The sequence below is a fragment of the Symphodus melops genome (assembly GCF_947650265.1).
Source record: "Symphodus melops genome assembly, chromosome: 7".
NCBI classification, from domain to species: domain Eukaryota; kingdom Metazoa; phylum Chordata; class Actinopteri; order Labriformes; family Labridae; genus Symphodus; species Symphodus melops.
The window spans coordinates 23,384,657-23,403,160 of NC_136697.1; the positions used below are offsets into that span (position 1 = coordinate 23,384,657).

General features: G+C 38.7%; 1 protein-coding gene across 1 annotated transcript in view; it reads left to right on the plus strand.

The window, feature by feature from the left end:
* Positions 1-12,857: 12,857 nt before the first annotated feature.
* LOC306827214 (uncharacterized protein) overlaps positions 12,858-18,504 on the plus strand; it is a gene marked incomplete at its 5' end in the record, with an annotated part of 64,592 nt that continues 58,945 nt past the window's right edge. Inside the window, 3 exons of the mRNA XM_079348884.1 lie at positions 12,858-12,953; positions 14,658-14,801; positions 18,163-18,308. Coding sequence (XP_079205010.1) covers positions 12,858-12,953; positions 14,658-14,801; positions 18,163-18,308 — 386 coding nt within the window. The remainder of the gene's footprint in view (positions 12,954-14,657; positions 14,802-18,162; positions 18,309-18,504) is intronic.

The window sequence follows — 18,504 nt, forward strand, 5'->3', positions numbered from 1 at the left end:
AAGCTTGCTGTGAGCCTGTCCAGAAGTAATGAGACAACCCCATTCGCTGATGAATACCATTAAGGGGATTCCCCAGCTTTTGGATACGGAATGGGTAAGAATCTTTTTTAATGCACTTTTTCATTGGCTCCATTTTGTAACATTTGGGATGTTGCCACTTAGATCTATGTTCAACTCTTGGATAAAGGAATCTGTAATTTCCTATTTCAAAGTGCACAACATTTTCGTTAAAGGTATAATATGCATCTTTATCCATTAGCACAAACCGAGGCCAAGACATAGCCGAGACCACAGTGCTCCGAGACCAAGACAAGACCAAGACATTTAGGGATCGAGATCGAGACAAGAACAGACCAAGGCAGGGCGAGACCGAGACTGAGACAAGACCAGGATCATAAATATCAATGAAAATCATCATCTTGTGTGCAGGGGTATGTCACTCATTTAAACCAAAACACCAGGAAGGTTGAAGACGTTACCAGGGCGATGAAAACCAAACTGCAAAGTGTTTTGTTGTTTTAGAAAAAGGCTTTTTCTTTCTAATCCCAGTAATGATATAGACAACTAGCCATAGGTCTTAACCGAGACAAGGCCAAGTTAAAATGCTTTTGATCCTAAGACGTAACCAAACCGAGTGTTATAGTACCTGATCTATCTACAGTATCTAGAGTACTACAACATTACAATGATCATGTCTTCAAAGAGAATATATGCGAATTCAATATGTGTTTAAATGTTCATCACAAATCCAGAAGCAAAAAAAAAAGATTCATTCAAATCTTGAATGAATTTGAGATGAGTTGTGCTTTTTTTTTTTACATTTCATGTGGCTGACTCTTGAAATATTCAACAAGATACCCAATTTTTTTTTCTCCTGCTGAAAGCTGGGAGGTTAACAGGGATGATACTAATCATTCCCCTGCACTGATAATTGCCCAATATTATCATATTACGTGCCCTCATTAGATGGATATTGATTCTCCTGCCCAGAAGGATACCAGTGGTTCAGATATCCAACCAAGAGCAGTAAAAAATATTACTCTGCCTACAGCTGCGGAGCTCAAGTCGTTTAAAGTCTTTTAAAAAGTTAAAACTTCGAAATATTTAATTAAAAGCATCCATTAACATATGGCCCATGGCTCTAGAAAATGGAATCCTAGGCACAAATGGCAAAGCTATAATTCAATCCTGAAAAGGGAGCTCTGTCAATAGGCATCAGGTAAGGTCAGGTACTCCATAATCTCCATCTGCGTCTTCCAGCTGAGTTATGATCTCTCGATTATATTACAACATAAAAAAATGTGCCCAGGTTGTGTGTATAATTGAGTTGAATTGACTAAAGGGAGACTAAAGGATTCACATTACAGTTTAATCCTCTCTCTCACAGTGGGGGTCATTGAAATGTGGGCAGAGAGCTGCAGATAGCCAAAGATCCTCAGCCTTGATGCTCCACTCTGCAGATTAGAATATGAAATTAATCCAGTGGTATCTGAAGGAATGCAAGTTTCATATAGGCCTGTATCTCAAAGACTGTGATGCTTTGAAGGTTGTGAATATATGGAAGTGATTAATCAGGAAAGTGGATGTGGGCAAAGCGGAATTCGAATAGTTTGTCAAAATGTTGAGATACTTTCGATACCACATGTTTTAAAATCATCCAATCTCTGTCATTTTGATGATCGATAGTATCAAAAAGTTCAAAGTAAAAGAAAACTACATATCGTCAGACTTATTTTCTAACAAAAGAGAGAGCAACTGTGGTTCTTTCAAATTCACTGGTCTGTAAATGTTCACGTTTCTTCAGTTTTTTTGGCGACTCTTTGAGATGCAGAAGTTTTGTTAATGTCCCCGACAAACAGAGAAAGAAGAAACCACTCGATGCCATTGACAATGTGGCTTTGTTAATTGCATTGACAACTTATTTGCACAATTTAGACCTCGTTCGGGAATCTGTCTGCATTTTCTGGTGATGTAAAAACAATAACTGACCCAGAATTGGACACCTGGACTTATTTTTCTGTTGCTGTGAGGTCTGAACAGATATCCATACTGTTAGATAAAGTTTGAAATCTGGCATTGGAACAACCCTAGTTGAGGCAATGTTTCATTAAGGATTACTTCTAAAAAGAAATGATACACTTCAGTTTTTTCCATGATCTTTGCTCAGTGCCTTTTTTGTGTAAAATGACATGAAAAATAAACACACTTCACTGTTCTGTTGTCCCTTGACCACAATGTTGCAGGTGAGAAAGGTATTGTGATGAAAATAGAGTTAGAGGCTTTATTCAACAGAATAGACATGTCAGGGATATACACTATCGGACTTTTTAAAGCAGTATTATGTTAATTAAATGGATGTAACCTTGACTTTACTACATTCAGAAAGACCTTGTGGGATTCACAGCATACATCATCAAAGCCTGTATGAAGGAGGTATATTCAATAAACAAAAAACAGTTTTAATCCCTCTCCTCTTAATCACAATGAAAATAGTCATTGTTTTAGACCACATGGACTAAATAAGACAACTCATATTGTGTAATATTTGTGTTATTCTGTTTTTTTTCTTCACTGTTTGATTGTCTCTATGATGAAAAGAATCCCCTTGGTACTGTTTTTCGATGATCCTTCTCCCCAAAGAGAATTGAGGCTAAGGAAAGCCGAACATTGGTAATGTATTCTGAATTAGGAAAGAAACACAAGTAGCTGTTGAGGTTCAGTCTGTGGTTATTCAAGCGCCTAATTATGAGTGTTGGTTTTATAGGAGTTTAATTTATGAAGGATGAGTCATTCAATGGAGGCTCCAGTTGAAGGGGAGAGCTGTGTCTTTGCAAAATAAAGTAACAATGAGGGATGAGTCTGCTGCATCCGAGGTCGTGAAATAATACATCTCTCATCATGGAAAAGATTGATCATTTGATTGAATGTGCTCCATTTCAGACACAAAAAGAACATCTTCTTTGACAAAATTATTATTTACAAGGACTTCAACCTGTCTGCTTATATAATCTAATTTTTATTCTTGATGAATTTTTACTTTTTGAAGCACTTTCCTTTATTCCTCGCAGACTCCGATAAACTTCTCTGATATACCATCAACTTTCTGATTCTTCACAGTGTTTGACTTAGTCTGTTACACTAAAATCCATTTGATGCCTTGATATGATATTCATTTAATTTCATCTCCATGTAAACGAATTACATTGTTGCTGTTTTCCCCGTGTAGTTTAGTCTGTACTAATCAAGATGGAAATTTCAACTTAATGAATTCAATCCTGTTCACTCACGATGAATATTCATCCTTTTCTCACTTGATGAGTACTGGCGATGGATTAAGCTGTTAATTTTGATTCAATAAGATAAATATTTATGTACTCCCACGTAAAAAAAAAAAAAAAATGCAGGCTTTCACAGGTGCACCAATGTAATTCCTCCATTTTTCATTTGTCTCTAACACCACAGTTCACAGTCTGGCAATTAATCACCTATTATTAGAAGTGGCATCTTACTGGCAATAATTAAAGGCAGTGTAACTTAGAACAGAGAGACATTGTGTCATTTGTGACTGAAAGGATCATAATGTGTGAAACATCTAAAGTTTTGGGACCATTTTTTTTCTCTTTAAAAAGCTCCTTCAAATACTGCTGAATTAATCCGGTTCTACCTCAGAGTCAACGATCCAAAGTAGATGAATGGGCTCAACACAGTTTAAATGACATGTATTGCAAATGAATCTCAAAACAAACTCAACACAGAACCCCTGTTGGGACCTGAGTTTGCATTAAATCTGACTTTGTGACCATGTATTCTCCATGTCTGAGTGTGCTCAAGGCTTTGTTTTGGATTGGGTGTTTCTTCAAAATTATTTCACAAATGTTGGGTCGGTGTAGGTTTTTCAACTGTCTGTTTCAAAGTCACATTTCAAATGTTGCAGTAGGGAAGTATTAAACTGATCCACCAGACTGATTTGCTTGATACCCCTTATGAATTATCTGGTACGTATTTCCCATGATGTCGTCAAGCTGCATTGAAGAACATAATAATTTAAGAAACAGAAAAACACCAGACCTGATGCTCTCTTGCAAAAGAGATCCAGTGAGAATAAAGTTTTGTTTGTTGTATGAGCACCAGTGGTTTAATGTCCATTCTATGTGCAGTGGTTTTGTGTACTTCATTGCAGTACCTCACTAAACTTAGTTGTGGTCAGAGGTTAAACTTTATTAAAAAAAAAACAGTTCTTTATTAGTCTGATGTCTATGAAGAGTACTCATGTCAGCAGCTTGTGTAGGCAAGAGATAGACTTGCTTTTCCTTGTGCATGAGACCTACCTCACATTCCCTGCATCTGTTTGAGGCTTCAGGCTTCTGAATGTGGCAGAGTTGCATGTTGCAGTACACGCAGTTGGGGGGTGTAGACGAAGAAGGGATTTGACAGCAGCAGGGACACTAACGGCAGACAGTTTTGAAAGCAAAACTGACAAATCAAGTCTACAATTACCCACATTTACCCCCATCAGAAAAACAGATGTGCAGATCATGCCAACAATGTGTGCAAGTATATCTCCGGCCTTACTCTTTAGTGGCAGATACCCTGCTTTGACTTGTTTTAGTCCGAGCTATCCTGACAATGTCGATGCAAAGTAATCTCTGGGAGAGTCCCTGGACAACATACATGCAAGGTGTTTTTTCCAAAATGATCTTTTCCTTACCAATACCTATGCTAGACAATCTACAGGTATCCATTTAATACTTAAGTAATTATAAAATACAAGGTTTGTTTATACACTATATTCATGCAAATACTTCACTTACAGTGACCTATGTTAGGGTTAGGGTTAGGGTCCACTTTTTTGTCACTTTTGGTGTACAGTAAATTACTGGAAACTTCTTCATTTTTTCAGGTCAACTTGTGGTCATATGAGACTGGTGCCTTTCGAGGCACACTACAGTATCCTAACCTCCATATAAGGCAGAATCAAAGGCAAGATAGACATGCTAACTTAAAATGTGTGTGAGCTATTTTATGTGCAGTTTAAATAGTAATTCATTATGGTTTTCTGTCCCTTAGTACACTCCTGTTGGATCACTAAAGTTGTTCTTATACAAGTAACAAGGTCCAGAATTCCTACATAGAAAACCTAGTAAAGTCATTCAGGAGCAGTGTCACAACTGCCCCTGTGACACGACTGCTATTGTATATATCAGTGTGTCCACTAGAAGTGAAACCCCCCTACAGCCAAACCAATTCCAATGGTTTGGCCCTTGGGGATGTTGGGGTTGATCCAAAGACCTGAAAAATACACTGTTAGCTAGCCTGTGCATGATCCAGCCCTTTGATCTTCACCATGGGAACCGTCTTCATCATCTCAGGTAGAACTATCAGCGGCACACACAGGCATTCAGAGAAAATGACTGCACAACTGGAGACTCAATAAGACCAGTCTCCTGTTGAGAGAGCTCGGCTGTGGGATCTGTTGACAAGCGAGGGCTCTTTCTTTCTCTCTCAGCCACCCCTGAAATATTTATCACCACAACTTATCGCCCCTTGATCAATTATCCACCTGCCATGCGGTGGCAATAAATTATTTACATGCTCCTGATAAGCATCTAACCCATCGATTTTTGTCACTCATTTGAGATGGATATACTGGAAGGACTTTTCTCTCGCTCTTTCTCTTGACGTCTGGCCAATCACCATGGAGAGAGAAATAGAGCATACAGTTTAGATTGAAAACAGGAAACTGAATACCTCAAAAGCTTTTAAACTAGTGACACACCATGGTTGCCGGTACTGTTTTCTAGTTTACAGTACTTCTTCTATCTTACAACATTTTAAAGGCAATTAAAGACTTCTTTTTTTTAAGATCGTACTTAACCATTTGTGTGCTTAAAATACCAGAAAACTTCCAAATTCCCAAATGTAATATAGTCAACAGTTAAGTATTGAAACTGTCATTATTAGACCAACAAAAAAGCTGATGTTTTATTTACAATACTATGAAACATAGTAGACTCACTATTTATTTAAACTTCTTTGAATAAAAAAATAATGAAAAATGAATTTCGTATTAAAGAGGCCTTTAGCAATGCAGTGCAAATTAATATAGAAACAAATAAATATTTTGTACACAAATCTGCAATTTGTGCTTTTAAATTCTAAAATATAAAATAAATACAATCTTTTTTTAATAAATGTTCTCTTGTTATACAGCTACTGTAAATTCAAGACCCACAAGTGTGGCTGCAGAAACACTGCTCCTCTTTGCTATGTGCCTTGACTTGCATTCATTAAGTAGTACTGTATACCTTTTAATGATGTAAGTAACTAATTTTTTTGTATTTTGTCCTTTATTCTCCACGCCCAGTTGTCCATTATTTTATCAGGAGAGCCCAAATGTTACCAAAATACTTTTAAAGATTTACATACCCTCCCTTCGGAGCAGACTGTTTAAGACGTGGCAATGAAAATGAGGGGGAGGGAAAAAAAGCGCTGGAACACAGCATAAAAGTTGGTCTTAAAAGTTTTCTCTAGCGCTGCCTGTGATGAAAGCCTCCCGTCTTCCATTAAAGCATAACTGAGTAACTGATCAGTAACACTGCTGGCAGGTTAGCCTGACATTTTCATCAAATCTGTTGATTTCCTAGGGTTTTTTGGTGGCCTGAAGCATCATGAATCTGAGTTGAGAGATGCTGAATATTGTGAGGTATTAATCTATTATAAAGCCAGAAATGCAATAAGACCCACATGCATAATATATACGGAGCCATTCATTAAACCTGTAACATTTGAAACACTTTCCTCAGTCGTCCTCGCTGCCATAAAGCAGCCGGTTCAATCACAAACTTCTTTTGTGTCCTCACGGCCTCTGCCACCTTTCATACCTATTTTTCTTCTGTACTTGTTTGAGATGAATTATTTCACCCCTCCATTTCCTCTCACAAGAACACCACTGTCGCCAATTCATAATGTTTCCATGCCGTGCCAACACTAACATATGCTGGGTGCCACTAAGAGTTGAAGAGAGAAATTGAAATGTAACTTTCTTCATAGCCATGGCTCCATGGTTTCTACAGACTCACCCTGCCAGAGGAAGATTGATTGCAAGGGAGATTGAGTTTGAAAGTCAGTTTTCAGCGTGGATAAGGCACTCAAGATTAGTTTTTAAAATGATGCGTAGATGCTTTTTGGGATTTGGCAAGAGAAAGGTTGGACGCAAACCAAACTAATTTTTGTACTTTTTTCCCCTCCACCTCACAGAAGATCTCTGTTTTAGATGAATTCCACGCTTCTGTGATTTTGTTTCGCTCACAGAAAATCTGAAACATTTTTCTGCAGTGAGAGTGCAAAGATCTCTCAATCACTAGTACTCAGTATTTTAACTTGAAAATAAAAACTTTCTACTTTTCTTTTGCATTCTCTCCGTGTGCTCCTCTTCCTCCAGTCCTTAGACATTTCAAAAAGCAAGCCGGTGGACTTCCGGATGTGTTCAGACAACTGTAGATGTCAAGACAAGTCCACAAGGCATATTAAACAGATCAAAGACTGCGAGATTAATGGCTATGCCCAGATGGAAAACCGAGTAATTAATGAGAAGCTTAACAGCAAATTAAATAGACGGCAATGCAATTATGGAGGTGAGTGTTGATCAATAACCTTGACTAGCAGCCTCTGGGATAGTGCAGCATACAATAGAACGCTGTTTATTTGGTCTATCAGCTGAGAAACATCCCTAGATGAAACAGCAGGGGTGTGTGTGTTGGTAAAGATTGGAGCAAAAGTGCGTGTAACAGATTGCTTTTTGTTGTCAAAGACATACAGTACGCCAGATTGAAATGCCGCTTCCAGTCTGTAAATGAGCAATCAAGTCATTTATGCATTAATTTATCATTGATTAGACCCCTCGCGGGTATTTATATTCACTGTAAGAATACAAAGATTGGCTCCATGACCCCCTGAAAATGATCATTAAACCTGTTGTGAGAAGTTGTTTAAAATTAGCATTCAAAAGTAGTAGGTGAGCCTAATTGGTAGCAAAATATTATTTAAAAAGGGTATAATTAACAGTTTTCATTCCAAAACCCTGCTGTGTGTGTGTTGGATTATTGAAGATATAGCCTGAATAAGAAGGAGTGTGTACTGATTTCTTTGTAACCTTGGGATATTTAATAACTTCAGTAACTGAGACCTTAAAGACAGAACAATCAGTCTTCCGTTTTTAACTACTTTTTCAAATGAAAATAAATAGATAATGACGCCTTCTCAAGCTAAAGAATCCAACAAAGCTATATGGATTTATTTTTAATCACACTGCTCCCAGTGTCCCATGCTTCAAAGGGATCTCAAGGTTTGTTTTTTTAAAGGTACCCTGTGGACTTTCTCGTTGTAAACAAACACAGTTTCATTTACATTCAGTACTTTTCTCTAAAACGCTGTCTGTTCATCCTTTAAGCTCAATAAATGCTGGATTGATTGTGTTCTCTAACTCATCAAACCTTTACAGTGTGTTTCTTCTGCTTTAAGACCAGACTGGTTTACATAAGCTCAAGGTCTCTTATTCTTTTCTTTTCTTCTCTTTGCACGGAAATGATAGAAAATTCTTCCACCCACATCCTTAAAACCCTGCGGATTCAGGATGAAATGTGCATCCTGAATGGAGGTATTGTCCAACTTAGTTTTGGAATTTTTCAACAACAAAAAAAACCTCCTTGGACTTCAAAAATCAAATTACTAAATGTAATAGGTTAATAAATCCTCCAGAAAGTGTGCTGTCAATGGGGTTTTTTTTCTTTCTGAAAGCATAATATGCAACATTCTGAATATTAATACAAATCACATTTCACTAGTTTAACACCTTGTGGAGTAAAGACTTCGTAAAAAGAGAATGAATTAAAACTCCCTGTAGATGTTGAACTGTCCGTGTGGTTTGGGGCATGTGGGAAACCAAACGTCCCCTAAAAATCAGATTAGCCAAACATAAGAATGTCATCCAAGAATCTGAGATATAAAGAGGCAGGTGACATCATAAACAAACTTTCTTGTTGTTTATGATTCACTCTGAGGCTCAAACGTGATCAATCGTGCCACTCAGGGAAGTTGTGTCGAGGTGAACTGAAACGTCAGTCGTACTGTTACAAGAGTAGGCTACGACTGAAGGAGACCAAAGGAGCTTTAACCACAGATAAAAAGACTTTCTATGGCCTTAAAAAAATACATTTAATAACACAATCAACTGTGAGATTCATATCAGTACTTGTAGTTTGATTGCCGCTGTCTCTGTCTAGTGCGGAGATAGGAAGTGTGTGCGGGGGGAGCTAAGAAGAGAGAATTGGAATTGTTTTGAAGATCTGATCTGAAACTCACACGGTGAGCCTTTAAAAGTGGTCCATGGGGAGAAGTTCCTGCTTTGTTGTGGATTTGGTTTCCTGCAGTGCCACAAATGACCACTGGGGCAACTTGCCAGGAAGGTTCCCTGAATTAATATAGTTTAATACAGCTTCTATTTCCTGTCTGATTTTGGCACTAGGAATAGTGTTTTATTATATAAGGATACAACAGAGAGCTAGCATAAACAGAGATGTCTCTACAGGATCTAACTGTCAAGCCTTTTGAGGTTTCTTGGGCTGGCTACCTGACAACTGATGATGTGCTAGACTTTGCTGTCTATCTAGTCTCACATTTGGCCTGTACTACCCATAAATACTGGGAGCCATGAACCGAGCCCAGTTACACTGAAGGTGGTTATGCTGTTTGAGTTGTAGAAGCCACTAAAGGCCATGTTGTAGTGTAGTGAAGATCACTTCCCTTTCATTTTCCCTCTTTCCCTACTGCACCTCCCTTTAGTACACTTCCTGGTTTCTCTGCTTCTCCCCTCCACTTTGATTGGTTGCGGTTTGCACCCTGTAACTGATTGATTAGATTGAATTCACCTGTGCACTGCCTGTTTAAGACAGCACTCCTTGCACTCACATTTGGATCTTCACATGAGGCAGCAGTAATGGCAAGGTGTTTTCACTGTTTTAGTTATTATCTAAACCACTTTAATTTAGCTTATGTACTTCATGTATCCTTATTGCCTTCAGAAAGTAAATCTAATTGGACTTGTTTATTATTCTAATACTATTTTGTGTTTCATTCAGCACCGATGTTCAAACATCCCATGTGTTTTTTTTCTGTTGTCCTCTTTACTTGATTATTCAAGTCTCCTCCTTGGCTTTAGGCATCCTGACCCGATGCCCATTGTGACAGCTTTAACTTACAACCCTTCTCAACAGGTAGGTGATGCAACTCATCAGTATTGGGAAGAGGGTCTTAGGCGTAGGTGTTTCCTTTTCAGTAGGATATAAGTGTATTGTTTATTTCAAATACATGGTATTGTTTAAACTATGCTAGTTCAGCTAAACTCAACAATGAATTTGTTTTCATATGATTACTACACAGCACATCTTGTGGCCAAAAAAAAGGGATACCATAAAGAGGGAACAACACAGTATCTTCATCGGTTTGGTTGACCCCGTCTATTAGCCTATGGAGGCTGTCAGTGGCGTAACATTTGGGTCATGGCTGAGTTTCCTGAAGGGGACTTGTTGGCACCACAGCACCACCTTTTTTCCTGTTGCTAGATTGTGACTGTCATCATTGAGCTTCAACAGTCAGGTTTAGAAACCAATGGGTAAAGTCACTAAGCCTACGTCCGTGTTTTATATAGTCTATGGTTATGATACGCTGCAGAAACAGCTTTGTTCAGACACAACTTTGTCTACAGGAGGTGCCAAAAACAAAAAAGTTCCACATAGGAGTGTTAATAAACACCTGTACAAATCCTTGCATTGCAGGTAGAGTATCAGTTCATTCAGGCATTCATGAGCTCAAGTATAACATCACTGGCATCCATCAACATAGAAAAACCCTCCATTTTCACTTGCAGGTATTGTGCTGTCACATGTTGGTTTTTGCATATACTTGCTTCTGCCTTTGAGATATTTGTTTGGAGTACACCTATCCACTATGTGGTTATTATTTTTCCTCACTAACCCCACAATCTTTGCCCTCTTGAACCTCCATCTTCCGGTACTCCCCAAAAACACACTCGACATGGCTCCTTTCACCTCAGAATATTTATTCCTTCATTTCTTCTTTTTTTAATCCTCCTGTGCTGAGATTTTTTTTCATTACTCTGTTACTTCGGGGACCATGACACGTTTTGATGAGACTGGGACTCAAATGGGCTGATATATTTTTTTTTTTTACTAAAGCTATGGGTGGTACTGTGCTTTGTATTTCTTTTCTCTTTACTCCCCTCTTGTCAACACACATATGTGTGATGTGTTCCTTGCAGGCAGAGAAGTCAGTAGTGTTTTCTCTTGTCTTCATATCATGCTTTAGAGAGAGACGCTGCTGGAGCAACTTCTTATCCAACTGTTTAGGGTCTACAAGTTTGGGGAGTGTGTGTATATATAACATTGTGTTTCTGACATGTTTCGCATTACTCATTTGTCATGCTCGGAGTAAGTGTTAAAAAAATATTTAAGTGTTAGGAAAAAAAGTCAGCTTTTTACATTTCGTGACAAAAAAAAGTCGAAGGTTGATCAGACAGTTTTTATGGAACTGCTGCTTTATTACACTCACTTTTTAATCCCCTGCATTGTAGATTTGAAAGGATATGGATTAAAACGTATTCCCTTTAACATGTGCCAGGCTTTAATTTTTCCAAGAGGCACTTTTATTGCAAGAGAACAGTGGATACCGCTTTCAGAGCTTATTACTGAGCCCACTCCTTTGTTTCCCTATCTTGCCAGCTGAATTAAAAAAACACTTTGTCTTCTCCCGATGTTTTATAGGAATTAAATCACATTTAATATCGAAACTATCCTCCCTGGAAAAAAGCATTGTTGTTTATTCAAACTACTTTAAACAGCCAGTGCCAAAAAGAAAGTTGTTGGGCGTGCTTATTGCATTTAAAAAAAACGAGGCTAGGGAGGTGATGGGCACTTATGATAGTGAAGACCATGAATCCTGTGTCACGCAAACATTTGTCCTATGTAGCTATTGGGTTGTTAGGTTGTTTTGGTTAGAATCTTCCAATACATGGATTACTGTTATCACATTTACTGTGATACTCTGAACATGGGGATGTATTGTCTTTTTCCTCAAATTAAGAGAGTGCTGCACTGGGTCAAAAATGTGAGGATATAAATCAATCAATCATTATTTGTATAGCACCAATTCATAAGTGTTATCTCAAGACGCTTTACAAAAGAACGTATGGTATAAAATGCCCTAACTATATGCTTTTATCAAAAAAGAATGTTTGAAGTATATTTAAAAAAACAAATGGGGGACAGGAATCAAATGATAGTGTGCAATATGAACAATGGAATTCAAGTTTTCAAATCAAATGTATTTAGACTTGGTTATTCATGGTGCCAGACTTTGAAACTTCAATCTGATATTGATTCAAATCTTATTATTTCAATAATATAACTTAAAAGAGTGCAGGATCAGCAGCAAGCAGCTACACAAGTATTAAAGCTACAGCAATAGAAGTCTCTAGAATGTTGCACCTCTCCTTACAGGAGGGGCCTACCTGTAGTCTGAATTTCTTTCTCAATTTCTTTCTTCATTTGGCAGTCGGGTACATACAAATTACAGGAAAAAAATGCAAATGTACTTGGGTAGCCTGGGTGACCTGCTCAGGTATCCTCTGTGTGCTGGAAACACTGGATATGTTCATGCAGCCATTTTATCGATGACTACAATCTTGTTTTTATCAGATAGAAAAATAAGTCTTCTCACATTTGGCCTGAAGGAAAATAGAACCAGAAGTGTCTTTATTATATATAAAGATGAGACAAACTGGGATGGGGACATGTGGACAGCAAGACCCATTCCGAAGACTTGTCAATAACTCCCCTGGATTCAAAGTGTGGTTCACATCAACAGACTCCAAAACAAGGGTACGAACAGCATCACTGTCAGCAGTTGGAAGTGGCTATAATTAATAAGCAGCCATGTTGGAAAAAGCAGGACTACATGTTGTTTTTCCTTGTGTCGAGGAACTCCTGCAATGATCATGATTCACTCAGTCATCAGAGCTGAAAGCAAGTCTGCTCGGAAATACAGCAGCACTCTACCCAGACAGACTTGGATAGTGATTTAGATCATTTAGACCATTTAGTGATTTGTTTGTGTACAGTGAATATAAGCACTCTTTCAGCATAGCACCATGCACTGCTTAAATGTACGCTTTGATTTATTGAGGAGACGGGCCTTGTTGTGAAGCTATAAATGGTTCTTTAAAAAACAAACAAGCCGTTATTGTACATTTGATTTAAAGGTTGCTGAAACCTCGTCCTAACAACAATAACAGAATCATGCCTGTAAGTCAGCCTATGGGCCAGAGGCACATTGAAAATGTAAAATGTGTATTGTAATGAGATGACTTTTGCTACTGTCATGCTGCTTCTGTCTTGAAAATCAAATCATGGTAAAATAATAATGGTTTGCCTGAAGGTTATTCCAGTATCCTTTTTTTTTTTTTTTTTTTTTTTAGTTTTGCAATTTTTGGAGAGGATGCAAATTAAAAACGGAGAATATCTCCCCCGAGTGCGACTACAGCTGAGCAGTGTAATATATTCCTTTGTTGAAAACACAATTTTTTTCCAATTGTATGATGTGTCAAATGGTGAAAATTAGCGAGTCTCCACTATAAATGATCCAGTTTGATTTGAGCTTTACATTTCAGCTGATCCGCATAAGAGAGGATTTTAGAAATTGGACCTCTGAACACAGAACCCTGATTCCTCGGGGGAGTTTTCCCCTGAGTAAGTGATCCACAAAATCCCAGAGCATGGAGAGATAAAGGGAGGCAGAGAAAACAGAGAGTGCGGCATCACAGGGGGGAAAGGGAGGAGGAGGAGGGTGACATAGTGCGTTTCAGCTCCACTGCCTCCCATCCTGTGCGTGTGACCGTGGAGGATTTGAAAACCTCAGCTTCGCCCCACAGCAACGGCAAGAAGAGAAATGTTCTTGGGGAGACTAAATTTAGACCCAATGTGCTGTACCATCAATCCCGATTAAGCTAACTGCGTAGCCTCGCTCATGGTGGGAAGAATATGGCTGGATGTTGAATCCAGGTTACATAAGTATTACTTTGTTTGTTTGAGATGAATGAGCATAAAGGTTTCTGAGAGTGTCTCCCGACGCCTGCTATTGATATATCTGTACTTCCTTTGCTTACTTAATATCTGCATGGAGACTGTCCCAAACTTACTTAGAAACGTGTGCTATTCTAGTGTTGAAAACTGAAGCCAATGTGATAGGTGCAAAAGAATTGCAGTCAAGTGTCCCCTCGAGGCTGACTGAAAAAAGCACAGAATTCAGAAACACACCAATTCAAAAATGCTTGTTTTTACATCAGGAGTAAACATGTTTACAGCATGGTTTAAAAACAACAAATGCGGTCTGAATAGCTCATGTCTTTATCGACACACACTGTACAGGGGGGGATGTTTCAAAGCTCCTCTGTTTGGAATATATTGAAGGATAAGAGTTATTCATAAGAAGGGGCATGGCTGATTTGACTGACAGGTGGGCGTGTTGTAGCTCTTTGTCAGGAGGCTTAAAGCCCGCCTCAGTTCCACCTCTGTTTCTGTTCCTAGGTTGACGTCATTAGTGTGAGACAGCAATTCCAGTATGGCAACCACCATCCATGGGCTTCAAAAGTCCGCTTCAGAAACCAATGGGTGACATCACTGAGACGTCCATGTTTTCCTATAGAGGGACTCTGTATCACCTGCCAGAAGGTAAAAACTTAGTAGGGCAGCCCCACCTGATGTAGAAAGGTGTCATAACCACACTTTCATTATTGTCAAAACATTAGCCATAGAAAAATCATTTGCAACATTTGCTTGAGTGCTACTTTAATGTGCATGTTGATGGAAAGGCAAAACAAAAAAAAAATGTTTTTGAGGATATTAGGGCTTTAATGAGGCATGTTCCAAGTGTGTTTGCTTTAATTGGCAGGTCTGTCAGGTTTCAGCACTCAGTCATGGTAGCTGCTCCTTTCGCCTGTCCACTTCAGCTCCAGCTAATTGCCCAGTTTTTTTTTTACATTTTCTGTCCACCAAGAGCTTAAACCCCCTCTGGGCAGTAAACCAAAAACGCAGACTTCAGAAAGTGCCTCCGGGTTACATCCTGCTCCATCTCTATGTCTACACATGTAATAATCTTACTAATCTGCTATTTTATTATGGGTTCAAAGTACAGACATGTAAGAGAGTGACAAAACAATCATCTTTTTACACTCTGATTTTAAATCACATTTTTATTACATGGCTGCACTCATTTAGGGCTCTGCTTTGTGTTTACTCCCACATTTAACAAGACACTTGCGAACACTTGTGTAGTTTTCTCCCTGGTAAAGATTTCTGTCAGTGTTGTGACGTGAGCATATATGACACAAAGACACATCTCATTGGTAGAAATGCATGTTTCCCAGAGAGCAGTTTTACAGGCGTATGTCTCAGCATGACATTTTCATTTTCATCACCTCATGTATTATGAATGAATGGCAACATAAATAACAAATGTCTGACATACATTTAAATGTCACTTCTTTCCCTTTGTCATGTATTTAACAGACTCATGGATCTTGTGAAAACCATGGTAGGATTTTATGTATACATTTTATTTAGATAACACTGTATCCATTCTCCATACATCCCACCTTGTTTTTTTTTTTTTCTTTTTCCACAAGGCCTTGTCCTTTGGGGGTTATTTCAACACATCAACAGATGGCAATGTGTGCCCTACAATATGTGCTACAGTGTGTAAAACATTTCCACTCTTAAACTGGGTTTTTTGCACGCACGCTGGGGCGTGACACTGATAAACTAGTTGAAAATCTTAACATATGGAAAGATATTTTGAGGGAGAAACAAATATATAGCATGAATTGTTGCCACAATATTTTATGATGGGAACACTAAAAGTGAAAATTAAATAAAAATATGGATGTGCCTTTTAAGAATACATACTTGAATGCCATCTAGTGTATTAGACATTCTCTATATCAGCTGTAGGACCCTTTAAGTTGCTTCTTTAAATACCCACAAGCCATCTGGCACTTACAGACCTCTGCCAACTCCTTCAACCATTCTCCTTCAATCTGTCTTTAGAAACAATTAGCAAATTATTAATTCACAGCGTATTGACAGAAAGGCAGCGCAACGTGGTAGGGTCACCATGGCAACATGGCTGGCCAACAAAATCCTTGGGCTTGGAGTTTATCCAAAGCCTGAAGTATTTCTCACTTTTCAGGGAAGTCCTTGATATACTTTGCTCGTTGTTATCCCTCTCTCTCTCTGTATAAGTACTGATAGATTCCTGTTGGTCCTCTTCAAACGTTTTCATGTCAACAGGCTGGTCACACAGACTCCTTATGAAAACAAAAGTCTAAATGTAATTGCGCTGCTGGCATACAAAAATAACTGTCTCCCTCATTAAAAGCAAAGCAAAAGCTTTTTGCATCAACTAAAAATTGTGATGGATTTCTCATGTCAAACATGCATGTATTCTCTTCCAGCTTAATCAAATATTCATTCAAATGCATGTTTCTGAAATAGTGCAATAGTTAACGCTTCGCTTAGCGCAGGGATATACAGTATTGATTAATACTCCTTGGTCCATTTGCATGCAGCGCACTTCGCCTCGACTAGTGCAAATATAATTTGACTGAACTCTGTGAGCCGATGGTGGCGTGATTCATCATGTAAATAAATGCATCAACATTACAAAGCTGCTTTCATTGGAGACATTTATAACAGGAATATATTAAGTGAACTTACGGTGTCATTTTTGTTTGCACTGTGCTTGTCAAATTACCTGTCTGCGTCATCCTTTATGCGAGATGTGCTTTCGGTGGTGAGGGCATCCTTCATCTGCTGCCACTCGAAAATCTCAAATTAGAACCCAGCAGGGACACAGATTCCTTCAGCTCAGCAGGACCCTTTCCCCTCCCCAGTGGTGTATGGAGATGTGATGTCTTAAGAGGCTGGTGGTGGAGGGGTAACGTAACTGTCTCCCTCCAGGTCAGGGCTGTTCTTCTGTGGAACAAGCTCCTGCCTTGTCACGATCTGACTGATGGATGGGGGGGTTGGAACGATCGCTCAAACTGTGTCCAGCGCCTGCCAAAGGTCTCAGACCCACCAGATCACTATCCATTAGTCACATTATCCATTTGGTCTTTGCTTGTTTGGGTCAGCGTTTTAGCCCACACACAGAAGAAGATAATGAATGCTCTGAGCTGTTTTAATTTACAGTCAGCGGAACTATAGGCCATTATTTGATTGTTTTCAATGAAGCAATGTAAAAGATATGCTAATGTAAAACCTAACCAAAGCACCCTATTTTACCAAGTTTAAGTATTTCCTAGATAGATAGATAGATAGATAGATAGATAGATACTTTATTGATCCCGAGGGAAATTCAAGACATCCAGTAGCAGGACACAAGACATTTTATAAAGATGTCTAATGAAAAACAATCATGGCATTGTCTGTCCTGGCAAACAACAACACTACACCCTCCTGTCATTCAACTCAACCAAGCCTGACTAAGACTTTACAAGAACTAAACAGAAGCACTGTAGAAATGACCATCCTAATTTTCACACATAAAAATGAGCCTCGAGGACCAAATTTAGTTGATATTTGTGTTATTCTTTAAAGACAAAAATAGTATAAATAATAAATATAACATAATTACAACCTGTATCAGTGGGTTCCTTAGTTTAAAAAGCATTTTTTAAATTAATCAGAAGACAATGATCTTGTCAGAATGATTATTAATCCTCCTTAGAGGTTTGAATTACCTATCCCAACATGGTTCCAATTATCATAAATTGTAGGTTTTTAATTTAAATTAAATGCAATGAATACAGTTATAATGAATACTACTGCTCTTCACTCAGGGTGAGAAGTTTGGTAGTTTAGTAGTAGTTAAATTGTGATCGATTTAGCTCCAAGATTTTTCCATCACTTAGGTCTCTCTGGACCTTGACATCAAAGGGAAGTGAGGCAGCCTAGTGTTTTTCCTGTCAACAACAATTGTTATCTTTAGCTGCACATTCTCCTGACATTCAGTGTAGTGGGCTGAATAGCACAGGTGGAGGAACCTGATGTTAGATTGACAGTCATAAATAATGGAACCAAGCAGGGTCCTGCTCTGCTCACACTGCCCAGGGACAGCCAGCCACCCAAGAGTGATGAGAGGAGCCCAGGAGCCCAAGGACACTCATCTAATGGTCCACCGTAACCAGAGCTGCTGTCGCACATCTCAATCAGACCGCACAGCCACCGCCCACACACACAGACGCATACACACACTAAGGGGGTAAAATATCCCATCGTGTATATTTCACAGAGATGAAGATCAAACGCTTTAAAACTCCCACTCCCTCAGACACATTGATTTAACATCCCTCGCCCTCATGGTTCAAGATGATGA